This window comes from Sceloporus occidentalis, unplaced genomic scaffold (genome assembly GCF_023333645.1).
Source record: "Sceloporus occidentalis isolate IW3139 unplaced genomic scaffold, rSceOcc1.0.p SCAF_95, whole genome shotgun sequence".
NCBI lineage: Eukaryota > Metazoa > Chordata > Lepidosauria > Squamata > Phrynosomatidae > Sceloporus > Sceloporus occidentalis.
Genome location: NW_028317075.1, coordinates 2,543,374 through 2,571,136, shown reverse-complemented (window position 1 = coordinate 2,571,136; position 27,763 = coordinate 2,543,374). Strand labels below are relative to the sequence as shown.

The window sequence follows — 27,763 nt, the reverse complement described above, 5'->3', positions numbered from 1 at the left end:
GAATGGCTGCAGACTCCATGGAAATCGACGATGGACTGTATAGGTTAGTAAGCTTTTAATTTCATATTAAAGAGAAGGTTGTGTTGGGTAAAGGTCAATGATTTTCAAAGGAGGTAGTGACTTTGCTGCTGATCTTTTTATACTACACGTTTTCAAGCTTTAACAAACAACCTGATTTCTTTTACATTTGAATTTGCTTACCAAGCTGTTGGAGTCTGTTCTTGGATGTTTTTTTATAATTTTTTTCATTCTGTACTCCTTTGTATGTAAGTATAACTTGTTTGTGTTTTCTCATCCAGTCGGCAAAGATATGTTCTGGGCGATACAGCCATGCAAAAGATGGCGCAATCTCATGTTTTCCTTAGTGGAATGGGTGGCCTTGGCGTGGAAATAGGCAAGTATCTGTTCAAATTAAGTATGCATGTGTCTTTTTTTTGCACAGACTTTCTTATTTGGGATAGTTCAACAGCATACTAACTACATAATTGCTTATATGAAGCATCGCTATTTTTTTAGAGACTCATTATAAAGTAAGACGTAATAAATTGGCTTTGCTAGAAAATTGCCATTGACAAGCTACTTTGTATTTTTCGGTTATTCCAGTTTAATTGGTTCAATGTCTTAGAAATCACACTTTTTTGTGAATAATTTGACACAAACACACATTTTTATGTCATCCAAAAGAACAACCTCATTTTAAAGATCTGTCTGCGTAAACCGAGTACCTTGCTGTAAAATTTATGTTCCAGCAAAGTTGAATAATTTATATGCATTCCACAGCTTATAGTATGCCATGATTGAGTTAAGTAGCTTAAATCGGATCTATCATTTTTCGCACATCCTACATTTGATAGTTTTGTACAATAACTAAACCCACGTAGAATAATGCATGGTTTAAGAAATCCAGGTGCCTGGTGGCTATGGTGACTAGGAACTGCATCACCTGCTGGATAAAGGGCCAATTAGAGTATCCGGCAACTGGCTGTAGACAGAGCCATATTTTATGTTATGTACTGATGGGAGGTGGAAGCTCAGCCAGGTCACATGACTCGGTAGTATTGAGGTGCCAGCTATTGGCGTTTGTGACAGAGGAGCAAATTTGGCAAGCCTTAGGGTTTGTATAAATCATGGGGTGTTAAAATTTTAAGTGTGTGGTTGTGAAATTCAACAGAGACATAAATTACATTTTAGATATTAATTTCTCAATAGTAAAGCAGTTTTCCTTTTATATTTTGCACCTTTGTCCTAATCTTGTGTTTAATTATTTGTTCCAACTATGTCTTGTAGCCAAGAACATTGTGCTAGCTGGAATAAAGGTAAACACCATATACATTCTATATTGTATGTTATATTTATGGTTAGCATTTTTAGCTGTGAACAGTGAAATTTATAATGTTACTGTAGAAATTGTAATTGTACTTTGTCTTACTTCGCATCTACCATATTGGCTCGGATATAGGCCGCCCCCGTGCATAGGCCGCACCCTAAAAGTTTGGTGCTTTTTTAAAGAAAAAGTTTTTTTTAATAGATATGCTGCCACTCCCCCCCCCCCCCCGACTTACCGGAGCAGACTCCCGGGTGTCTTGCGGGGCTGGCGGGGGACATCTACGCAATACGCGTACACAACTTCCGGTGCCGGCACTCAGCGGATGTCTGGTAAGTCTTGGGGGCAGAGGTAAAACGCATCGTGCGGATGGTCACCGGCTGCGGCGATGCGAGTAAACAACCTCCGCTGCTGGCACGTCTGCACGATGCGCTTTAACAATCTCCCTGGCCGGGACTCCCACCGTGGGAATTCCCGGCAAGGGAGATTGTTAAAGCACATCGTGCAGACGTGCCGGCAGTGGGGGCTGTTTACGCACATCGCCGCTGCCGGTGAACGTCCGCACGATGCGCTTAGACAATATCCCGTGCCGGTGCTCCCCCCGTGGGAAGTGCTGGCAGGGGAGGCTGTCTGAGCGTATCGGAGAGTAGGATACCGGTCCCCTGCACCGCTGCGGGGGATCTGTATCCTAACACCGCTGCCTGCCCGGCCCCGGGACTGCATGTCCCAGGCACTAGACCCCAAATATAGGCCGCACCCCCACTTTAAAGACTTAAAGTGGGGGGAAAAAGTGCGGCCTATATTCGAGCCAATACGGTATATTGTATTTTTGGATTAACAATGTATCAGTAAGAAAATGTATGGCATTGTGCATTTCTTGATTAGAATCAGTAACACAAGAAAGCAAATTTCTACTTCAGAATTTTTGTTTTGCATTGCAGGCTCTGACAATCCATGATACCAGGAAGTGTGAAATTTGGGATCTTGGAACTAATTTCTTTATTCGGGAAGAAGATGTGAAAAATCATAGAAATCGGTTAGTGCGCTAAACAATATTGTTCTCTTTAAACTGAAATGTAACCAAAAATCTGACATTGAATTGGTGTTGGTTGTGGGTTGAAATGCTGCAGTTTATTCTATTATTGTCCTTATGAAAAACGAACGATTGAGTGGCTGGCATTCATTCAGTAAACCTGGAATGAGCTACTCTGTTTGAGGTGGATTGCTAGAGAGTACCTTAACTGCAGGAGAAATGAGAGCTGTCAGATGCAGAAAGCATGGTGTTTCTTAAAACGATATTGAGGACCCCATTGTGTGCAAAATAATGTTTAATATTTACAAATTCTCCCCATTTATCACAGAGCGGAAGCATGTCTTCAACACATTGCGGAACTAAACCCGTATGTCCAGGTCACATTATCGACAGAGCCACTGGATGAAACCTCCAGCCTCTTGTTCCTAAAACAGTTCCAGGTATTTGTTCTGTAGCTGGTATGCCGTGAATATGTATTTTTTTTTTTGGCCTGCATTAAGAAATTTACCTGTTTGGGATTTTGGGATTGTATGGACGTTTTAGGTTCTTTTTCCCAAGTGCTTTAGAAGTATCCAGACTCTGATCTGTCAGTTATATCCTAAGCAGCCTTTTGATCTTTCTTGGTCCTTAATCTTTTATGGCAGCTTTGCAGTATTTAATGGAGAAGCACAATTGGGTGTAAAACACCATTTCTTTATTGACTGAAACTTGTTTTGTAACTGTTTTTGTTGTTTAGTGTGTGATATTGACTGAGACAAGACTCTCGATGCGCAAGATGATCAACAACTTTTGCCACTCTCAGCACCCACCTATAAAGGTAAGAAATAAAGAGTTTCATCCACAGCTTTTTTTTCTAGCACTGTGATTATTTTTTTTGACATTTTGACTTTTTTGTTTTATATGAACAGTTCATCAGCTCAGACTGTTACGGTATATGTGCGTGTCTGTTTTGTGACTTTGGGGATGATTTTGAAGTGCTGGACACAACTGGTGAAGAAACAAAAGAGATATTTATTTCTAACATAACACAGGTATGTTGAGAAAACCCTATCATCGAACAATACAATGTGAAAAATATGTGGAAGTAATAAAATGACCTTGTCTTTGCAGTCAGCATTTCCTAATATTATTATAAAGGTTTCCTACGTGTATGAGGATTCTCTGCCAGTTCTTTTCCAGCCACAAAGTTTCATTCCATCTTTTATGTACACCTGTTTCCTTTGGCTTCACACTCTATCAGTGCTATAAGTTATTGTGCAGTTTTCTGAGTTCGATGGTAGTTTTATTTCTCAGCAACCATGTTATAGTAAACAGAAACATATAATTTGACCCACGATGTCTGCCCAATGTTTCCTGCTGTAAGAATGACCAAACCTTATTTGATCCATCAAACTTTACTTTATTAAGGATAGCCTTATGTCTACTCTGTCACTTTATAAAATGTTGCCGGTTCTGCGGGGAGCCTGTTCTATAAATCTACCACTGTTAGCAGTAAAGTACAACTTGTGTTAGCGTATTTTTCAAATATCATTTTATTCTTTGTTAAAAATGATTTAATTGGACAAGCCATACTAAGTCATACAAAATATCACACGAATGACAGCAATGGTAGCCACTAAATCTACAGATAAAGGAGATTTTGAATGCAATACAAACTATATTACTGTATACAGCAATGTATATTATGCTCAACAAGAAAAAAAGTACTTTTCCACATGGGATTTCCCTTTTACATTGGTGCATAGTTCATGAGAGTGGTGAACATGTCTAAAAATACAGTATTCATTTTGCAGCTATGTAGTCTTCTCTTCTATGAACACTTAATGTGCACGCCTTAAAGTATAATTGCTGTATTTTCAGATTGTAGCATGATCTAAAGTGTTTTTTTTTGTATCATTGCAAGTCTTCTAACGGAGAGGTGACCTGCTTTGAAAACCGGCCACACAAACTTGAATCAGGACAGTTTGTGACTTTCCGGGAAGTTCATGGAATGACGGCATTAGATGGATCGGTGCACAAAATCTCAGGTTAATTGCCTTTTCTTCACTTTTGTGCATTTCTCTTCATTCTAGTATTGTCCAATCCAGGTGTATAGCATACTTGCCAGGATAATGTGAACTCGCTCAATAGCAACAAAATGTTGATGTCAGTATTAGCAAAAGTGCATCAATGGTCAAATTGTATTTCCTCATACTAGAGAAAAGGCCAGCCTACATGGAAATAAAATTGATAAAAAATATTATTGCTATTTTTTACTCAATTACACTGCTAAAATCTGTGATTTTCTTTTTTTTGCTGAAAATTCTTCTTATTTAGCTTTTTTTTATGTAAAATAATGTTCAGACAGAGTAGCAAATAAAGTTCCAGGTCAGTAGTATGGGAAATCTAGCATTCATGCATCTATATTTAATATTTCATTAATATTTTTGTTTGCAGTTTTGTCCCCCTACTCATTCAGCATTGGAGATACATCAGACATGGAACCCTATCAGCATGGAGGAATAGCTGTACAGATTAAAATGCCAAAATCCTTTTTGTTTGTAAGTAGCATTACTATTTGATGAAATTAAACTCACAGGTGAGAATTTAAGTTTTTTTTAATGGTTTTTAAAATATATTGTGAGGCTTATGTGGCTATGCTTTAAAGCCTTTATGATTTTAAGACCATTTGCCTGCTTATAATAATATAGCTCACCCCTCAAACATGCCTGGGTAATCAGTGGTTCTGTCATATGGACAGACTCAACTGTAGATTAATCGTTACACAGTAATATGAATGCAAATTCTTTCTTCTTTTTTTTTTCTTTCTATCCAGGAGAGACTAGAAAAGCAATTGTTGGAGCCAAAGTATCTTACTCCAGATTTCAGCAAGCCAGAGGTACCCTTTATAGAGAAATTTTATTTCTTACAGCCGGAAGCTGGAGGAGGGTCTTCCTCATGTCCGCAGTGGTGGCTGTGACTGATGGGAGTTAGATGGAGGCCTCCCTCTCCGTGGAATCGGGTATGTAACACCTGGTCATTTAAATTGACCAGGTGTTACATACCCAATTCAAATTCTCACTCCAGACATTTGTTTATCTCTCTGTGGAAATGCTATTACATGTTTTGTTCACATTACAGTTTCAATATAAAAATGTATTGCATTACATGTCTTGGGGTTTCTCATTTGTAGACCACCAATGTGTTGCTACTCTCCTTTGCCATCAGAAAATGGTTTTTTTTTGAGTTGGCAGGAGATATTGCTGGAGAATTGTGGTTTCACCTCTTTGATGTCATTGAATAGGTCTGACCGGAATAAACTTCTGCAGGAAGAGCTTGGTTAGCCCTGTACAATACATTGTTAAATCAAAGATTTCATCAAAGTCTCGTCACCTGATGAACTAAATATTGTGCAGGCCCAGCTCAGTCCTTCTTCTGGAGAAACCTGCTAGTGTTTCATAAATGTTTTATAATGAATAGTGAAAACCACAACTCTCCTTTTAATGAACAAACCCTTTGTCTACCTTTTTTGTTCTTTTTGCTATTTGTCAAACATTTTCTCTTCCTTGCAGGCACCGTTGAATATTCACACTGCAATGCTGGCTTTAGATCACTTTCAAGAGAAACACAGCCGACTACCAAATATAGGGTATTTCTGCTTTCTCTCTAAATAAATAGTGAATATTATTTAATAAAGCATATTATAACCAGCAACGTATTCTGGCCTAAGATGGCAGGTTCAGGGGGCAGCAGTCTCCCCACCACAAAAACTCTGTCCCTACGCTGTGCTGCTTAATGAGCCAGTTACATTGATCATTGATTACAATACATTTATCTTCCTAACACTATAGAAGCAATGCCGAGCAGCCACACCCTTCATAGAATGCATTGCTCATTTAAGACAGGAAGCACAAGGGTATGATGTCATATCCTAGCACTCCGCAGTGCAGATGGTGGCCATGGAATGTTCGGCTGAGGGTGCTAACCTGGGTCAGGCCTAGGGCAGCAGCCCAAAGTAAATACGTTGCTTCACATGTATCAAAATTGTAAAAAAAAATACTATATTCCTATAAAACTATTTGTTTTCTAATTTTTTGTAGGTTTTTATTTTTTAACCCCTACCTAACCCTATCTAATTACCCATTAACTAACTAAAAAAAAAAAAGAACCTTGGGAATCAGTTTCTCTTTTCTATTTTTCTGTTTCGCTCCAGCTCACAATCACAGTGAGAAGGAGAGAAGCAGAGAACAGAGACAAAAGTGTAGGACTCTTTTTGACCAATGAATTACCAGGTACGTCATTGGTCTTCTAGGGACATCTTTTCACAACGTACCCGGTATGTCATTAGTCGCAAGGGGGTTAAACACTGGTGTTGAAGACTGTATTATTTCAGTGCTTGCCTGTTTGAAGTACAACTGAAAAGACAAGTACACCTTGACTACTTAGTAACGTTTTAGCTGATAATATCTGTAAAAACAGTAAAATCCATGAAGTTTGTGATCTGCACAAAAAAGAGTGCATTCAATTCAATTTGTGTCTTTCAATAGGTGCCTTCAAGATGCTGAAGAGATGCGGATATTATCAGAATCTGTCATTGAAACTCTTCATAGCAAAGTGAGTTTTGCCACTGTAATAATCATTTGCTTCTTTTTCTTAGTGTTTCTATTCAGTTGTTTAAAAAAAAATTAACTGGGTTTTATATCCAGTGTACTTGATGTGTTGCAGAGAATGTAAGTTTATAACGTTACAACTGTAGTATGTATCTCATTCCTCCTCAATCTGCTTATATATTGGATGCTTCAGGGTTCTCTTCTCCTTCTGTACCAGTATGTCTTAACAATATAAACTTTGACGCTATTTAATATTCATTTGTCTTTTTCATTTGCCTCACATATATATATATATATATATATAGATATATATATAGATATATATATATATATATATCTCAGTTCCTGCTCCATAAATTAATCTGAATCATATATAAAACACCACCAAGCTATGTTTGCAAAGTGTCAGTTGAATTGTGAAAAGTTATCCAAGAGACTACCACGTGGAGATATATTTTACCTAGATATGCATTCGCTAAATGGATTGTTTTATTAATATCACTAAATAGGGTTTGTGTAGGCAACAGACTCGATGTATTGAAATTGTCACTGTTTAGTTGTATGTATGCTCTTATAAAATGAGGAGAAATGGATTAAACGTTATAAAAAGTTGACAATACATTAACTGAATATAGTTCAAAATACGTTAATAATGACGCGTATGCACTCTATTTTTATAGTCAGATTCTACCAGGCAAGCATCTGCATGTCAACATCTTATACAAGCTGCATATATGTTTAATTCCTAGCGGCTTTTAGTAAAAACAATGGTCTGCATGCTTTGGCAATGTCTTTGATCTAGCAGGTACATAGTGGGTGAATAATGGTAGCAGAACTCAATTTAAGAAATATAAGCCCTCTACAGCAGAGGCGTCCAACCTGCCATCCCCCAGCTGCTGCAGGACTACATCTCCCATAATGCTCTTTCAGCTAAGGGGCTGGCTGAGGAGGGTGGGAGATGTAGTCCTGCAGCAGCTGGATGGCCGCAGGTTGGACACCCCTGCTCTACAGCTTCAGAATAACTTTATGGTTTATTTAGTATATGGGTGAACAGGCACATATGTGTACATTACTATTTGTACATATTTTGATAACATATTGTTTTGCGCTACAGCCACAGCTGGATGAAGTACTGGTGAGGTGGCTGTCCTGGACGGCAAGAGGGTTTTTGGCTCCCCTTGCAGCAGCCGTTGGTGGAATTGTTAGCCAAGAAGTTCTAAAGGCAGTTACTGGGAAGTTTTCTCCTTTGCAGCAATGGGTATGTATATTACCATCTTTTTATATTTTTACCATTTCTATTTCATTATTTTTTTATGTTTTTACTAAATAACCAACCTGCCATGTCGAAACCATTTTAGGTTATTTAATTATTTGTTGTTATTTGTTTAACCCTTTTGTACCCAATGTTTCTTTGTACCCCAACACTCATGCCATGTTATATTTCAATGAAAATCTGTTCCAGTCTATTTTATTTATTGATAATTATAAGGCACACAGGGTAAAGCAAAATGTGTATTAAGCTATATCACTGCATTATTTTATTTTTCCTAGCTCTTTGTGGATGTTATGGATGTTGTGGTTCCATTGGAAACCATCAGTCGTGAAGAGTTCCAACCAAGGTGCAGTTATACCTAAATTCAACAATTGAGAATGTCTTTCCAATGTTTGTCTACAGAATTGATTGTATGCACTTCAGAGCAGCTTTTAGGATTTCCACATTTTCATCTTATGACACTAGTGCAACAAGTCAGTGCTTTGATTCCATCGATATATTGAGGTCTATTCACTAAAATATGAGCGTGTTTGATTGGGGAAAAACTTTTGAGTTTGCAGCGCCAAGCTTGCATAAGTTAAATTAAAGACCCCATAAATTAATACTCGACACACATCCACTCGACTACAATCAAGTTGATGGAAGTTGAAAAGAGCAAGCATCTCAGTAACCTACACGTTTCAAATGCGAGTAACCCCTCTCTTAGGTAACACATATATGTGGAGGTGGTTAAGTTATTAATATATACCTTAATGTCCTGGTTATAGGTCGCACTTTTCCCCCTTAATTTAAATCATTCAATTAGGGGTACTATCTTTAATCTAGGTTTCGATATTCAGGATGGTGAGCGGTGCGTTTTTACCTCTCCTGTGCTGTCTATTCGCGCTACCAGCAATGCAAGCTGATAAAATTAGTTCCGCCCGTGTTCTGCGTTACCGATGGACCGTGCTATCGGACGTTGCTCCGTTTCACACACCTGACAGAATAGTTGAGTCTTCTCCAGGTCAAGTTTTGTGAAGAAGGAGGGAGCCTCCTACCTTAAATTAAAAAAAACAAAACACAGTCCTAATCATAAAGGGCCTGCCTTTCTATGGGAACCGTGAAGCCCTTCAAAATGGATCCTTAGTTGAAATGTGCATCATGAATTAAGGGGTGAACTTAAAAAGGCTATAAAATATTGTAACCCCATACTTTAAAGCAGGGGTGTCCAACATGAGGCCAGCCAGACATTCAGGTGTGGGCTGCATGATATCTGCAGCGGTAACCACATGTCCAACCATTGCTGGATCAAGGAGGGGGCACAGGGCAATTGCCCCTTCCAAAATAGACGGAGGCATGCTGCAAGAGTGGAGGTAAAAGTCCAGACATCCGGACCTGCCTCTTTATCTCCCTAGTTTCCAGGAGGAGGCAGGCTTGGGCGGGGGTCACTCAACGTTGCATTGCTTAACCCTGCCAGAATAGTAGCGCGCTTAGCGAGTTGCATCGAAGACAGGCTTTGCTAGGTAAGTTGTGTGTTTGTGTATGGATGTATGTATGTCTGGGTATGTAAGTGTGTATGTCTATGTATGTTTGTGTCTCTGGGTATGGTAGTGTGTATGTCTGGGCGTGTAGGTATGTGTCTGGATATGTTAGTGTGTGTGTCTGGATATGTTAATGTGTGTGTCACAGCTTAAAGCTTAAAGGTCCACAGAGATGCCGGGTATGTTAGCATGTGTCTTTGGGTATTTTAGTACGTGTGTTTGGGGTTAAGTCAATGTGTGAAGATGTGTCTTTGGGTATGCTTGTGTGTCTAGGTTAGTTAGTTTATGTGGGTATTTTAGTTTGTAAATGTGTTTTTGTCTGGGTGTGTTATTGTGAGTGGGTATATTAGTGAAAGTGTGTCTGGTTTGTGAGTGTGAACATGTGTCTTTGGGGATGTTAGTGTGTTTGTCTGGGTACGTCAGTGTGTGTCTAGGTATGTTATTGAAAGCGTGCATTTGGGTATGCTAGTATGTAAGTATGTGTGTGTGTGTGTCTGGGAATGCTAGTGTGTGAACATGTATATTTTGTAATTAGTGTGTGTGTCTCTGATTATGTTAGTTTGAGTATCTGGGTATGTTTATGTGGCGTGAGTGTCTGGGCTATTGCTAAGTGCCTGTATGCGTGTGTGTCTGAATGTGTATTTGTCAACTGCTTTTGCATTTTTGCAAAAGGAACCCCCAATATTAACCTGCATTACACAGCTAAAAGGCCATATTTTCTTTCAATAAAAATGAGGGCCCACATACACATAAATTTCTGGACACCCCTGCTTTTATAGTCTTCTGTATTTATTCTACTAATGTGTATTTTTTTCTTTAAATTTTCTTTAAAGTGGAGCAGCCTATAAATCCGTGAAAACGATAGCACACCCTCTTTGAATTCTATAGTTTTACATATCAGGACCTAATAACTGGTCATCTGTTCCTTAGCAGGTCTAAAAATGAGGTAAATACAACATCAGATGAATAACAGATGACATATTACACCGTGTCATGATTTATTCAACAAAAGTAAAGCCAAAATGGAGAAGTCATATGTGAAAAATGTTGTTATGTTGTGCTTGATCTACAGAATATATGTGTATAGTGCACCCTTTTCGTGGTTTTTTTTATGTTTAAATCTTACCTTCGATATAATGCATCTTGTTTAATTTCTGGGTACAATTTATGTTTCTGTGACGTTCAGTCATAGTATTGATACATATTCTATTATCCACAGAGGAGATCGATATGATGCCCTCAGGGCTTGTATTGGAGATACATTTTGTCAGAAGATTCACAGTCTGAATGTTTTCCTGGTGAGTACCTTAGCTTGAAATGTATTCAGGCTTTTACCTTTTTTTTCTGTAGGTGTTTTGTGTTTTCTCTACTAACCATGAATTGAAATTGCGATTGAATTGAATGTGTGCCAAGGAGTGGATAGTTAATGTGTCCCTGATAATCATACCTGGGAAAGAGGTTCTCCGGGTCGAGACCCGAATCCTCCGGGTCACGGGTTCTTGACACGACCCCCGCCCATTTTTCTATTAAATGGGAGTGCTTCCCGCTGCCGTCAGCGGGAACGTCAGGGGTCTCCAGATGTCAGGACACCATGACAAGCATCTGCTGGAAAGAATGGTGTGCTTGTTACTATTTCTGGTTTGGACTCCACTCTGGTTATTTTTTAATTAATCCACATATATCAGGCTTAAATGAATCTGGATATAGGAATGGAGAAACTGAATTCCTTCTGTTTCATTTTGCAGGTTGGATGTGGTGCCATAGGTTGCGAAATGTTAAAAAACTTTGCACTACTTGGGGTCGGCTGTGGCACTCAAAATGGCCTGGTGAGTGGTGAAAATCCATCGATGGTTACTAGAGAAGTTACACACTGAGTAGACAAGAGGGTCGCATGTTCTATTTATTACGATCAAAATATATGTTGCCTTTGTCAGAAAATGTAACAACATCTTTGCCAAACTCAGCAGCAAAATAGGGGATTCTCTGAATGTACTTTTTCTGTGTGTTTAATCATCTCTGATCACAGGGAATACTAATATAGTTATCATGTTGTATCATACAGTATATGTGGCTTTAGTCGTTTGAGTATATGATTATATGTGTGTATATTTATGGACTTTTATTAGCTTATTACTTGGCAAAGTTCATATACCATAAACCTCTAGTTCATTCAGGATGATTTGTGTTCCAGAGTTTGACATCACGAAACATTCTTTCTAGTATCAGAGACTGCATACATATATAAATAGTAATTTACTTTTTTTGTATAAATTTAGATAACAGTCACTGATCCCGACTTGATCGAAAAATCAAACTTGAACAGACAGTTCCTCTTCCGACCTCATCATATTCAGGTATCCGGATATTTTATTCATATTTATCAGTAATACAATACCAACATGTGGTGTTTTTAGGATATTTAACTTCTACTTTTCTTATGTATATATTTTTCTTTTTTTCTATAACCACATTTATAGGTCTCCAAGCTGGATTCAGTTATGGTTTTATGTCAGATGTGACAATTCCACTTAATGCGGAATGCGTCTTTTGCTTAGGGATGAGCTTTGTGTTTTCTCTCAGCATCTGTTTTAATGAATGAGCACTAAAGTGATCATGTCCATTTTTTTTAGATGCCTTTTCTCTAGTATAAACAAATCCAGCCGTTCTTCAAACAGAATCTTCTTTTCGCCATTCCTTTTACTGTCTCTTTACATGTTTCATGTTGTGAGAGAATGTGGACTAAGGGTTGCAACGGGCCAGACTGCGTGGGAAAAATTGAATTGGCTTATTTTTCACAATATTAGTGTCGCTTTAATCATCGACAGGGCTAAATCTCTGCCAATGCATGGGAAATCATGCTATCAGTTGAGGGTGTCCCTCTGCTTGCCGGGACCCAAATATATGGCCCTAAGCTTAGCGATCTAATGTGAGATCACCCAAAATGAACTTCTTTTTGGGCATTCACTTTGAGCACTGCACGCTTTTTAGCAAATGGAAACCCATGATGACATCACAAGGGTTTCCCCTGTTTCAGAAGAGGTCCATAGGGTCTGAAAAGCCATATTGGATTACTTGATATGGTGCACTCTTTATCATCTAGCGAGCAGTGCAGAAGGATTTACTGCTACTTTACATTGTAGCAGAGTGTCATTTCTTCAGTGTTGTCACATGAAAAGACATAATAAAATATTTACAAAAATGGGAGGGACGTACTCACTTTTGTGTTTTCTGTTTGATTTACCTTCTCCCCAGAAACCGAAAAGCTGTACTGCTGCTGCTGCAACCCTTAGCATAAACCCTCAGTTGAAAATTGACCCCCGGTTGGATAAAGTGTGTCCTGCCACAGAGAACATTTACAATGATGAATTCTACACCAGACAGGACATTGTAGTGACTGCACTGGACAATGTGGAGGCAAGAAGATACATAGACAGGTAAGCATAATAAGTATGTTTAAAATTAAACAGCCACAGCTTTTTAGAACTAATAGTCAATGTCCACTAAACACCTTTTAAACAGGATCTATCACCTACTTCAGTTGTTATATTTTAGGTGTTTGGTTTAAGTGTAGAAATAATTAGAAATAACTGTAATCCATCAACGGGCTGCACGCCAACAATCCTCCAGTGTTTCCAGTTGGCAACCGCACAGGGAACAGGTGCTGATGACCAACTGCACCTCCACAAAACGCCCTTAACTCAAGCAAATAAATATTCACGCTTCGCAGTTCCAAGAATACATATAAAGTGCTTTAATGTGCAACAAAGTTCTGGTGTACACACATATAAATGGGAGAGAAGGGGACACAGCTTAACGCGTTTTGTGCCTTAAACCACGCTTACTCATAAGTTGTTATGAGTAAGTCTAAGTGCTAAACACTTAGTCTGTTCCAAATATTCATATGTGTTAAGTTTAATACACCATTGAAGGAGTTATTAAGTATACTATGGCAGATCCTCTTCAAATGGGAAACTCCCACAATACTTACAATGCTAGATACACTACCGACAATTTAACTATGCCACATACGGAAAGAACAAAACATGGGAGATCCTATTTAAGTTCCAAAGTGGAGAGCAGTAAGTTTGCTATGCAATACAAGACCAAGCTCAGAAATGGATATATGACAGATTTCCTATGCATGATGGAAGCATCTTTTAATTATTTTTTCCTTTCAAATCTTTTTTGTTTATCTGTTAATAGTCGTTCTGTGTCAAACATCCGTCCTCTTTTGGATTCTGGAACCATGGGGACAAAGGGCCACACAGAAGTGATTGTGCCTCGCTTAACTGAATCATACAACAGCTACGTAAGTGCTGCCATGAAAGAAGCAGTGACTCAGTGTGTGTGATGTTCTTTACACATTAACCCCTTCAGTCCCCTATGGCCATACCAGTACGTCCATAAAACACATCGCAAGAACCCTTATGGACGTAGTGGTACGTCCTGAACTTCTTGCAGTGGCAGGGACACATCCCTGCTGCTACACGGGAGATCAGGTTATTGTTTGAGAGCCTGGGCTCCCCCCTGTCAGCAGAAGCTGGCATCGCTGGCTCTCTGCTTCGCGATCTTCTGTAATGGTTGCTGACGCGAGCGCCGGAAAGCCGTTAAAGTTTTTTAAATGCCCAACGCGCAATCGGGCATTCCCTTCAGGGTCGCGTCACTACTGACGTCACCCGGAAGGTCATTGGAGGACAGGATATCCCTGTCTTTGTAGACCCTGCTGGGATATCCGATCGCTCTGATGATACACTGATTACAGACAGCGTGACCAGTGCAGGGCGATCGCAGGGAGGAGAGTGAAAACTCTTCTCACATGCTGAAAAACGAAACAAAAGAAAAGCGTTAGTGATTTTTTTTTTTTAACAATAAAAAAATCACTAAAGTAATACAATAAATAAAAAAGGGGGCTAAGTGATGTCATTGTGACATCACTGGCATTAATAACATGTTAAAGAGGTCCCTAACCATACTGCACCGATAACAGTGCAAATGGGAAAAAAAATAGAAGAAAATACAAAAGATAAAAAAAAAATAATAATAAAAAAAGAAATAACCCTTACATCTCATTGCCCTAGCACAACATCTAAAACGTATAACCCCATAAGTATGAAAAATACTAGGGTACTATATGGTATGAATGGATATGGCCCTCTAGAAAGAAAAAAAACTAAGGATGCGGGGTATTTCCATAATCAGGAGATGCAGCTAAACAAGTTTGGCTGGGTTTTTCCTGTCGTAACACATACCCTGTGCAAAAAAAATACAGGAGTGTTGGTGAAAAATAATTTCTGCGGCCACCTTTTGACAGTGATTGGTGGCCAAATAGGTGCATGAAGAATGCCCAAATATCCCTGATACGATAGCTTTTGTGGGTATTTTTGGCTTAGAATTAGAGTTGCAATCATACCTAATGTAAAAATTCTATGGCTTTGTAAAAAACTAATGTACACCTTATAGTATGTTCCCTACAAGTGCTGGGAAAGTAGGGAAATTCTATATAAATTTGATATTCCTGAAATCAGGACACCTGAATTGATAAATTTGGGGGGTCACTTTACCTAATTTTGAGAATATTCAGAGGTGAATATAAATAATTAGTTTTTTTTCTAATTTTCACTAGTTTTTGCCAAATTTCTCATCCTAAATGTTCAGCTAATTATCTAACTACGGTATCAAAAGAAAGCTTTCGCTCTCCTTGAAAAAAACAATATGTAGTTTACATGGGTACGCTATTCACAGGAAAAGAGAATAATCACTGAACATACTGCAAAATTGTTCCGGGGCTTGAGCTACCAAAAACCCCTGGGACTGAAGGGGTTAATGTAGTTTCAAGCGGATAGTATGTTTCCAAAACAATAAGAATATCTCTAATAACACGGTAATAATTACAGTTTGATACACAACCCTTTTTTTTTTTTTTTTGCCTGCATGTAGCGTGACCCTCCAGATGAGGAAATTCCATTTTGCACATTGAAGTCATTTCCAGCAACTATTGAGCATACTATACAATGGGCAAGAGATAAGGTAAACAAACATTTGGTACATGCTTATTAACTCAATATTGTAGGGTTTTTTAACCTTGTTCCCTTTTTTCTTTTCTTTTATCCTATTTGCAGTTTGAGAGTTCGTTTACCCATAAACCTTCCATCTACAACAAATTTTGGCAAACACATGTATCGCCTGAAGACGTTCTAGAGGTATGACTAGAGCATAGTGAACAGCATGCTTGGCAGGTTTTGTTGGATAACATAGCTACGCATGGCCATTCATTAGCAGCCTCCTTGGTGAAAACCTATTGGTTGATTGGTCATTACTAAAGTATGATGTTAGAGCATGCTCAGTTTACACAGGGTGCATCTTGAAATATCTGGTGAGTTGTAGCATCCTCACAAAAAAACTTCTCTGTTGAATATCCTTGATGTAGTGATTATTTGCTCTAGGAAGGGGAATAGTAACATTTTTCGATTTCCTGTTTTCATTTTGGGCTTCATGTTTAGTTAAATAATTTTCTAAAATGATTAGGTACTAGACATGTGCAAATGGGCCAACATTTTTCAGTTAATTTTTTGGCCCATTCATTTTGGAGCAATGTTTTTTGTTCCCTGCCCATTTGGCCCATTTAGCAAAAAATTCTGTGGCATTTTTAAATTTGTTGCCCGGTGCCCACATTCATTCTCTCACACTCTTATTCACTCTCGCGCTCTCTAAATGTTTCCTTACCTTTTCTACTGACCATTTCCACATCTTCTTCTTCATCTTCTTTCTTCAATCCTTAATCTATCTTCTTCGTCCACATCTCCGTGGACATAACCCAGCAACTTCCCCCAAAATGGCAGCGCTGCAGTGACTTCCTCTCCCCAATCCCCCAATCGGAGGGAAATATGGTGGCTCTTGCAGTGACAACCTCTTCCCCGATCATGAGAGGGTGTCAGCGCACGCACCGCCGTATTGCCCTTAATTGGCACTCTCGGTGACATCCTCTTCCCCGATTGGATGATCTGGGAGGACGTCACCTCAGCTCTGCCATTTTGGTGGAAGTTTCCGGGTTATGTCCACAGAGATGCAGACAAATAAAGAAGATTAAGGATAGAATATTAAGGAGAAGATAGAAGATGTGGAAGTGGTCGACAGAGAAGGTAGGAAAACATTTAGAAAGTGTGTGTGAGAGAGTGAATGAGAGTGTGAGTGACACTGCGTAAGAGCGTTAGTGAATGTGGACCAACATATGATAGATGAAAATTCAGAGCTTTTTGCTTTGTTTTTTTCCCATTCGTGGGGGAAATGGTAAATTTGCAATTCGTATGAATCCAAATCCACAAGTCTATTAGTTATTGCAAGAAGAAACGTCAAATGAAAACTGTCCAAAATTAGAACTTTTTTTTATTTTTGTTCTGTTTGATTCTACCGCGTAGCAAAAGGATGTGCTTTTATTTGTGATTGCATGAATGTGTTATTTATATATAATATATATATATATATATATATATATATATATAAGAATAGCAATGCAGTGTGCAATTCTCAGAAGATGTGTTACTTCGCTCACTGTGGGCTTTTCCCCCCCAGAGGATAAAATCAGACGAGAGTCTAGAAGGCTGTTTTCACGTTGTAAAACTCCTGAGCCGAAAACCTAGGAACTGGACCCAGTGTGTAGAACTTGCAAGACTAAAGTTTGAAAAGTATTTCAATCACAAGGTTAGTAGATAATGTTACCACCAAGGGGGTTATGGAAGTGATTCTGTTACAATGTGTGAAATGTGTTTAAAAATAATTATAGTGAATTATTACTAGTCATGATTTTCTTAAAATACCCATTCTGTAATGTGCTGTGTCAGTAAAGCATTGCAAATAACACTGCTAGTACTTAAATGCCCAAACCTTGACTGAGTGTGATTATTTGACCACATAACAATTCTCCATAAATGTTTTTTCCAGGGAATCCTTAATTGTAGCTGTTTTGTCACTTAACAACTCTAGTCAGCAGATTGCAGATAGGCTTTGTGGTCACAACAGCAAAAGTAAAATGAAATGCTTAAAAGTTGTCTATAACCTTTGAGGAAAGAATTAAGTATTAGCTCTCCTTAAGTTTCTATAAATAATGCACTAGAGTGCTCAGTCTTTTGTCTGGGTGGATCAGCACTCTTTGCATGACACAAATGCACAAAGGAATTAACATGAGTGTCCAATAAAAATCAATGTTATCACGAAAGAAATTCTGTTTGGCGACATATTGCTGATATTTAGTGTTTTTCTGTGTTGAATCCCAGGCGAAGCAACTATTACATTCCTTCCCGCTGGATACACGATTAAAAGATGGAAGTGAGTACAGTTTTAATATGACATGAGGATGAGCTATATAAATGTTGGTAACCAAACAAAATAATAAGTCATGTTATAATTCACCACTGAGATTTAAGTTCACATGCATTGCTATTACATATAATATAGATCAGTATTAATACTGGGTTTCAATTACTGCTTTTAAGGTGTTCAGGTTAAAATCATCAGAGAATCAAAATAGTCTGTACACGTTGGCAGCAGGCTCACTCACCAGCGCTCTGAGCATTTATCAAATAATGACATAAGATGGTTATTTATGGTGGTTTATCTGAAAATGATCCCCCATTGAATGCACTAGGGATAAATCAAAAGAAGTAGAATATACGAATAACCACTGGTTCTTTTGGAAGAGGTACAAGGCAGGAGATTATAGGAAAGGTGGAGTGACAATGCGTGCGCCATATTTTAGAGCAGCACAAAACATGCATATCAATGAGTTTCAATAAACGCGGGAGAAACAGCTGGTTATATTGGTTATTTTACGTTCTTATAATTAGACACAAATCGTCTGTTATCTTGTGACCACCTCATTTAATGTGTTCTTCAGATTCTTTGTTGTCGTTTAAGTTGTTCACATTGTTTTCCAGGTTTGTTCTGGCAGTCTCCCAAGCGGCCACCTATTCCAGTAGTGTTTGACGTAAAGGACCCTGTGTAAGTATGGTTTCCTGTGTCGGCTATTATTGGTTTGGAGGTAGCTGGGGGAATGAGCCGCTAAAGCTATGTTTAAAATTTGCTGAATTTGCTATTAATAGTCTTGAGGTAGCTATAAGGGAGTGTATTACCTAAAGTGTGTTTAAAATTTGCTGAATTTGCTATTAATAGTCTTGAGGTAGCTATAAGGGAGTGTATTACCTAAAGTGTGTTTAAAATTTGCTGAAAGGTGTAAAGAAAACAATCCCTACACTTTGGTTGAAGAATTGCAAAAAAAAAAACTACTCAAAAGATAAAAACTACTGCAGCTAACATGAGTCTGTGTATTGGTATCGTTTGGGCTATTTCTTTCTTTTCTATTCTATTTTATTTTTTATAGTTTGCTTTTTTGAGCTATGTCACTCTTTTGTTCTCCCTTTAGTTTTAGATTTGGTAGCAATTATTCATCACGGAACATAGGTTTTATAACAAGTTCCAGGTTCTAGTGTTTTCGGGTCAGCATATTAAAAGGGACAGTTTAGTGCAGGCGCGTCCAACCTGCGGCCCTCCAGTTGCTGCAGGACTACATCTCCCATAAAGCTTCCATTCAGCTAATGGGGCTGGCTGAGGAGGATAGGAGATGTAGTCCTGCAGCAGCTGGAGGGCCGCAGGTTGGACACCCCTGGTTTGGTGCATCAACGTGCTTTCTTGTAAAAAAATAAATACATGTACTTACCTTATAGAAGAAGCTGCAGCTTTGGAGATGCAGTGTTCCGCCCCTTCCGTGCTCTGCTTTTAATTCTTGTTTTGGCTGCTAAAATGCATAGGGCAGATTCTGGGGAATCACTTTATGCTTTTACATTGGGGGAAAAGGTCAAGTTAAAGGTGGCACATCAATCATGTCCATATCAAGTGCATATGATAGCTGGAGTGTCACTTTAAATAGGCCAATCTAATCTAAAGATTAATATAAATCACATGTATTCATGTTACATGATTTGCCTTTCCTCAGTCCAAACAAATGAGCTTGTGCAAGATGTTTAGCCCAATCTTTATTAACATGTATTTGCTTTTTGTGTGTTAAAAATTGCATCCTAATGTAGAGTTGGTTTTTTTTTCCTTGCTAGGCATTTCGCCTTTATAAAAAGTGCGGCCAAGTTGTTTGCAGAAGTTCATAATATTCATTTCACAGAAAAGGTAAGAACTTCATCGTACAAGAGAAATCACAAAAAAAGGGTTCAGGTCCCTTAGGAAACTTCCATGTTTGTGTTGCATATGCGATACAGAGCATTACTACTTTTAATGATGTTTGGAGTGGTGATGCTAGTTTATCAAAAACCTCCATATACGTGTCATGAGGGGGCATGTCGCAAAAGTGAACTTTATTAGTTATATTACTAGTATGAGATTAAAAATAACATTTTGAAAATATTGTGCTGTTTGGGTTTAAAAAAAACCCACCTTTATTTGAATGCAGACTGTATTCCCCGTCTTTAACAGAAAGTTGAATGCTCTATAACTTGCAGGTACTTTTTTGTATAAGTTGCAGGTACTTTTTTGTATAAGTTGCAGGTACTTTTTTGTATAAGTTTCAGGTACTTTTTTGTATGGCCTCTCTAAACAAGATCTGTTGGTTCAACTGCCTTAATTTAATGTTGTCCAGTTGCCCACACTTTGCTTCCTATTGCATTACAAAAGGTAGCTGTGTACCCAAGGCCAGTTTTAAGAGTTGGACTGTGGAGCAATTATACAAGAAGGGTCCATTCTCTTTCTTTCCTGCCTTTAGCAGCATATTTTCCTCCCCATTTCTCTGTTTTCCTCCCTCTTGCAGTCCCTTTTAATTCTCTCTTCTGTTCTTTCCCCCCTCTTTAGCATTTTTTTGCCCAATCTCTCTTTTTCTTGTAACTTGGTGACATATTTTCTTCGCTTTTATTCTTTTACCTTGCTTGCCTCTCGTTTAGATTTGTCCATCCCATCCATCTTTCTAGCTTCTTTTCTGCATCCCCTATATATGCACACACACACATACATACACACAAATACACATGCACACATATATACATTTATACACACCGTAATTACTGCATCCCTCGCTTCTCTCCTGTATGTTTCTTTTAGCCTCATCTCCGTTGCGATCAGTTCCCGCAATGCTTGGCAATGGTCCTCCCTCTCTTGATTCATGCGCGCAGAGAAATTATGTCATTTCTTGGTGCACAGTGAGGGAGCATGATTGCCAACCTTGTGGGGCCCGATCAGAAGGCTCCTTCAAAGCACAGGTGAGTGGTGTGGAGCTGTCAGAAGCCAGAAGCTCGAAGCAATTCTTCTATCTGCCCCGCTGTCAATCAGGCCCTTTGTGTACTAGATCATTTGTACCTTTTCAGTTCTGCATACATTTGTCTGTTGCTTATGTTAACAGGACTTGTCTCAGGATGACATCATGGAGATAACATCTAGAATGATCCTGAAGGATTTTGCACCATCCAGCAAAGTACGTTTTTTTTTTTTTATGTTTGTTAACTATACTGTTATGCTGCCTTGCTTTTTAAGGCTCTTACACCAACACGTTCTTTATAGTATTTACTTAGTTGATGTGTTCACTATTAATCTGTAGCTGTAGTGTTTGTGCTTAGACATTTGGCATGTAAATGACCCCTGAACAAATTCACTGTCTTGCTAACCTAAGAACCTTCATACTGGCACTGTTTCAGATAACGTACACAGCAAACTTACTTTGAGAGCCTGCATTCTGTTACATTTCCAATAGAGTTTGTGGTTTGTATAAAAATTTTGAAAACACCACACAAGTACATTTTCTTTCAGATACTTCTTTATTGTCTTTGGCAGTGAAAATACATATTCAAAATGTTTTATGTTCTTGGAAAAAACATCTCTTCAATAACAGGTCATAAAACTGTCATTCTGCTCTTCTATATTTAGTCTTAGATCTAGAAGCATCTGATAGTTATTAAAAGTCGTCCATAGAAAAATCCATCCAATAAAATCCATCATTTACTGCGTTTACCAAGTGGCCTGCATTTTAGCATAGAGAAAAATATATAGAGATTGACTCACCTGATTTCAAATGTAAAAAACAAGCTACAGGTAGAGTTTTGTTTACCTTTGTTTGCTTTTGCATTTTCAATCTTGGACAGGGTAAAGCACACAGCCTACTCCCCAGAAGAGAACGAGGGAATCCCATTAATTACATAACAATGTGGGTAGTACATTAACCCCTTGATGACACGGGGGGGGGGGATGGCCACACATCTAATTTCCAATTAGAAAAATGCACACGTACCAAATGTGGCCTTTTAGTTCCCCCCAAAAAATGAGAAACCCATGCATGTGGAGTATCACTGTACTCAAGAGATGTTGCTGAACACATATTGGGGTGTTGTGTGACAGCGGCATATACCAGGAGCTGTAAATTCATACATAAAGTAGGTGTGTGGGGGAAAAATACACACAAAAAAATACTACTGCAACTTTGAAAAAATTCTGGTGGTAAAATGTGTGCATGCAAAGAGTTAAAATACCAGCATTTAAAATACTCTGGGGTGTCTAGTTTTCAAAAATATATGGCTTTATTGGGCACACTGAAATGGCCCGGCTCAAAGATGTACCAAATAGGGCATGGGCAGTGGATCCCCAAATGCCAAAGTTCAACATTGAAAATGCACATGCCCCAAATGTGGCGTTTTTGCCCCCAAACAGCCAGGCAAAATCATTCATGTGAGGTATTGCTGTACTCAGGAGATGTTGCTGAACACATATTGGGGTGTTTTATGACAGTGACATATACCAGAACCTGTTTATTCATACCTAAAGTAAAATGCGTGTGAAAAAACAAATGCAAAAAAATGACTACCACAAAGTTTGACAAAGACTGGTGGTAGATATGGTTAATGGAAAGAGTTAAAATACTAGCATCTGAAATACCCTGGGGTGTCTAGTTTGATGTCTAGTATGATTTGATGGGGTAAATTGCATTGGCCGGGTTCAAAGATACCCAAAATGGCACATGGGGGGAAGAATTACTAGATTTGGAAAAAATGGCTTTGAAATAGCAAAACGCTACCTGTACTTATTGCCCCATAACGTGTAGAAAAAAGCAAAAAAGCAAAAAAACATTGGGTATTTCTAAACTCAGGACAAATAGTAGAATCTATTTAGCAGGTTTTTTTCATTACATTTTATAAATGAGTAAAAGATTTTTCAACTAAAAGTTTCACCATATTTTATACTTTTTTAATAGTAAATAATATGATACAATCAAAACAATGCCATCTAAAGAAAGCCCTTCTTGCCCTGAAAAAAACAATATCTAATGTGTGTGGGTTCAGTAAACGGGAAAGAAGAAAATTACAGCTAAACACGAGCAGCGCAGAAATGTTAAAACGGCCATTGTCCCAAAGGGTACAAAAAGTTAAATCAGCCTTTGTCACGAAGGGGTTAATGAAAGGAGTCTAAGCCTTTTGCGTTGCATAATGTATTTTCTAAAATACATCTTTCTCCAGGGCCGTATTTGTTTTTACCATGTTTCACTAAAGGACCAGACCAGTTTTTGTGCTTTTTGCTATGACTTTTTATTTAACTCTGATTGCCCACTAACTCATTTAGTGCACCCCAACACAATATATATTGGGTTTTTTCAGCACAAGTAGGACTTTCTTTTGAAATAATAATTATTATAAATAACGCAATCGCTGGTAGCAGCAGTGCCCCCGCGATCACCATGTCCACATAAATTTTCAGGTACGTCTGTGGTCGCGAAGGGGTTAAATAGCTTGCCTATTGTATTGTTGCCCTCTTGTACTATGCAGTTAAATATGTTATGGATTAACTTTTATCTGTACTAACTTATTATCATGTATTGGGAGGTATGATATGAATGAAAAGTTATATTGTGAATTAAATGGTCTACAGCCAATGGGCTTTGCTGTGCACGCAGTTCTAAAGATCTGTAACTGCCTTGTTGTAGATTGTTGAAACGGATGAGACCGTGGAAAAACCCGATCAAATCACAGTGAGCAGCGAGGATGAGCGAATAGCACTTATTCAACTGGGAAATGTCATATCAGCTGGCCAGGCCACTAAATGTAAGATCCTCCAGAAGCATTTCCTTTACAGGCTTTTGATGCATAGTTTTTCCCATTCACAGTAAAGAATGTGGTTAGGTGTGTGTGCGCATTTTTGGAATGTATGTCGTTCGACTCTTCTACTGCCCAAAGTGGTTGACCCAATTTGGTTAATAAATACTTAGTATTTATTATAAGTCATATATTAAGCACTCCCTTGAGGAGCATAGAAACATAGAATGTGCCAGTAGATAAGAACCATTTGGCTCATCCGATCTGCCCAATTTCTGAATACTTAGTCCCTGGCCTTATCTTATATCTAGGATAGCTTAAATTAGAGGGGCAAAGGTTTAAGAAGTAATATCAGTAAACTAGTCTATCCCATGCTTGCCCCTCTAATTTAAGACTATGTCCTCTTGTTGTGGTAGTATTTCTCCTTTTAAATAAACTCTCTTCCTTTATCATGTTGACTCGCTTTAAGTATTTAAATGTTTCTATCGTATTGCCCACCATTATGTCTTTCTTCCAACCCATACATGTTAAGATCATTTAACCTTTCCTGGTAAATTTCATCATGTAATCCATGAACTATTTTAGTAGCCCTTCTCTGAACTCTTTCCAAAGTATCTATATCCTTCTGGAGATACAGTCTCCGGTACTGTACACAATACTCCAAGTGAGGTCTCACCAGTGATCTGTACAACGGCATGAGCACTTCCCTCTTTCTACTGCTAATACCTCTCGCTATACAACCAAGCATTCTGCTAGCATTACCTGCTGCTCTACTGCATTGTCTGCCTACCTTTAAATCCTCGGAAATAATTACCCCTAAATCCCTTTCCTTGCACGTTGAGGTTAGGCCAGTATCAAATATTCTATACTGTGCCCTTGGGTTTTTATGCCCCAAGTGCATTACTTTGCATTTATGATCTTAGTATCCACATCAAGGGGTGCTTCCCTCTGTTTTTGTTGAAATGTTTCTCTGTTGGTAGGTGACCTTCAAGTGAAGCCACTCTCATTTGAAAAGGACGATGACAGCAATGAGCACATCAATTTCATTACAGCAGCATCCAACTTGAGAGCCAAAATGTACAACATTGAGCCTGCTGACAGACTAAAGACCAAGCGCATTGCTGGGAAAATCATTCCTGCTATAGCGACAGCCACTGCTGCAGTGTCAGGACTGGTTAGTAGTTGTATTTTCATAAAATAAAAAATCAACTTTTTGTTGATTAAATCATGACACACGGTGTAATATGTCTTGTGTTGTCGATCATCTGAGGTTGTTTTTTTTTTTCCAAAATTTTTAAACCTGCTAAGGAACTTGGAACACAACCGGTGGGAGGGTTGAGCAATTTCTAGAAATGTGGGTCCCCACCACTGTATTTGCTATGAGTGTTTGGTAGATTAAAAAGCCTCAAACACAGAAGCAGATTGTTAAAATTATGAGATTGGGCTTCCTCTTTTGGATAGTGAATGTATTTCACACATGTCCTATAACCCCTCTAAATTCCCAGGTTGCACTGGAGTTGTTAAAGGTCATAGGAGGCTATCCTTTTGAAGCCTACAAGAACTGCTTTTTCAATCTAGCCATTCCAATCATTGTATTCACCGAGGCTGCTGAAGTCAGAAGAACACAAATAAGGTAGGACATGACCTCCTGTGCTAAAACTATTTTTATGTACACAATTTATCAGTTTCATTTATGACAACACACTGGGGCATTATACATAAAGGTTGATTCCTGATCTTGTCCAGTTTGCGGGAGGGAGGGAGAGAGTTCTCGGTGATGCATTGTTAGATGACCCTGTTGAAAATCACAGAAAGTAGTAACTCTTTTAAAGGCTGCTGTGTTTTACTCTGTTTTTACAGAAATGACATTTCATTTACCATCTGGGACAGGTGGACAATATATGGCAAGGAGGACTTTACACTTCTAGATTTTATTAATGCTGTCAAAGTAAGAATTTTATTGTATATTTTACTAGAATTATTATGGTTGTTATCTCTGGGTGACACTTATCACTTTATGTACACACCTTCTTTAAGGAAAGTTGGTATACTAAAACTAATGGATGATAATTTGCCGGTAATCCTGGTTGTCGCCATGTATGTGCTAACTTCCATACAAGATGCACTCCGATGTGCATTAAGAAAATTCAATAATGGGGTCTGTGCCGTCCCTTTAAGAGCTAATCATAAGGCGTTCCTGATTTCTTCTTGTCTGCAAGAATGTCTCCATAATGTTTTCTTTTATTAGGAACAGTATGGAATAGAGCCAACAATGGTGGTACAAGGAGTGAAAATGCTTTATGTTCCTGTAATGCCTGGGCATGCAAAAAGATTAAAACTTACGTAAGTTCCTTGCATTTGCTATTCATGCATTCTTCTTGCTTTAAAAAATAGCATTATTGGAACTATTATACATGTTTTGTTTGTGTATACAAGGAGTAGCGAAATGTATGTAGTTTGAAAGCATTGGTTTCAAACCCAGTCCTCATGGCACAATAACAGTGCAGGATTTAGTAATTACCACCATCTGTTTTATTAAACAATATGGACCAATAGTGTGCCTTGATAAGTCGGGAACCACTGTTCTAGAGTGCTATTATGCCACAGTTCTAGAAAGTAAAGTGGAGTTTATTCATTTCACCTCCCTGATATTATTATGCATTAGGAAGGTCCAGCTCCAGTGATCTTCTCCTCAAGAAGTGGCTGAGCTGGCCCTAGGTCAAATTGTGAACTTTCCCACGTTAACTATCCCGGAGGGAATCAATAAGGTTTTGCCCTTAGAGAGACACTCCAGGCATCATATGCGCTTTAATGCATGATAGGTGCAGGATCCCTGCAGGAGATGCATTTGGCCAGTGTTTAGACCTCAGTGTGCATGTGTAAAGTCTTCCCATTTCAATTGGAGAACTTTCCTACCACTGATTGGCTGCTTAAGCTGTCAATCAGTGACTGGACATACGCTAATTTATTTAATTGGCTCTTGGAGAAGCAAGGATGTTTTTGTAGCATGGCTACAACTGGGTTTTTTTCCAGCTTTAGAAGAATGTAATCAAAGTATGCACTATTAATATGCGTGTTCATTAACCCCTTCACGTCCAATGACGTACTACGTACATCATGCCCAAGTGGGCTCATTGGTTCTGTTATGTACCTGGTACGTCATGCAAAAAAAATGCCCTCACGTCGCCACAATTGTGGTGATCGGGGGGGCATTGCTGCAGCAGACCACCACAGCCACCTCGAGCCCCTCCCCAAGCCCTTGATCCGGTGATTGTGTTCCAGCTGCCACAGGCAGCTTCAGGGAAGGAAGCTCTTTGCTGCTTGGGTCCCCTGACAAGAATGGAGACTAGCCACAACATTCCCCTGCTGCCTGATTGCTCCATGAGACATGGCTCCAGTAAATCAGTCCCTGTGCGATGAAACCCTGAATGTGTGCATTACAGCTCTGGCCACGTCGCTACCCTGTAGCGTGAAACAGCCCTGATTCTAAAGAGGTTTCATATTCACTTGGTTTCTCTACCAATTTCTCCACTTTAATTTTTCAGAATACAAAGTCTATCTACTGAGCATGCTCATGTCAGTTAATGGCTTTGGAAACCCTCTATAGAAGCAAACCCATAAAAAATAAAACTTTTAGCATAGAGGAAGTGTAGAGGGGTTTATTATTATAGATCACTGTGAAACATTTAGATTCACAAACATTTTTGTTTTGTGGTCGTGTCCCTCCAATAGTAGCCCTCAATTAAGATTAAGCATATCTAGAATGTTAGGCAATGCTGATTATGCTTAATTACAATGTCTCCTCCTCCGTTCTTCTTCATACAGAATGCACAAACTTGTGAAACCTGGAGCAGGCAAAACATACGTAGACCTGACCGTGTCTTTCGCACCAGAAGCAGATGAAGCCGAAGACTTACCAGGGCCTCCTGTGAGATACTACTTCAGACAGCAGAACAATTAA

The 27,763-nt window shown here is 38.7% G+C and overlaps 1 protein-coding gene across 3 annotated transcripts; it reads left to right on the top strand.

Moving 5' to 3' along the window:
• The first annotated feature begins 2 nt into the window (after nt 1-2).
• Nucleotides 3-27,763, top strand: LOC149284323 (ubiquitin-like modifier-activating enzyme 6). Of its 3 annotated transcripts, none has more exons than XM_089496858.1 (32): nt 3-43; nt 300-394; nt 1,288-1,316; nt 2,266-2,360; nt 2,686-2,797; nt 3,094-3,174; nt 3,266-3,388; nt 4,261-4,384; nt 4,794-4,897; nt 5,173-5,235; nt 5,909-5,985; nt 6,884-6,950; nt 8,061-8,204; nt 8,498-8,565; nt 10,959-11,037; nt 11,485-11,565; nt 12,016-12,093; nt 12,992-13,173; nt 13,943-14,048; nt 15,677-15,766; nt 15,859-15,939; nt 17,309-17,437; nt 18,010-18,061; nt 18,670-18,733; nt 19,840-19,909; nt 21,129-21,200; nt 23,694-23,811; nt 24,783-24,976; nt 25,308-25,435; nt 25,663-25,750; nt 26,051-26,145; nt 27,628-27,763. In XM_089496858.1, exons 1-32 carry the CDS (start codon nt 3-5, stop codon nt 27,761-27,763), a joined length of 3,066 nt encoding a protein of 1,021 aa, XP_089352984.1. The 3 variants fall into 3 exon arrangements, with proteins under 3 accessions (XP_089352984.1, XP_089352985.1, XP_089352983.1); XM_089496859.1 differs by having other exon boundaries at nt 11,485-11,572; nt 12,023-12,093; XM_089496857.1 differs by having other exon boundaries at nt 300-415; nt 11,485-11,572; nt 12,023-12,093.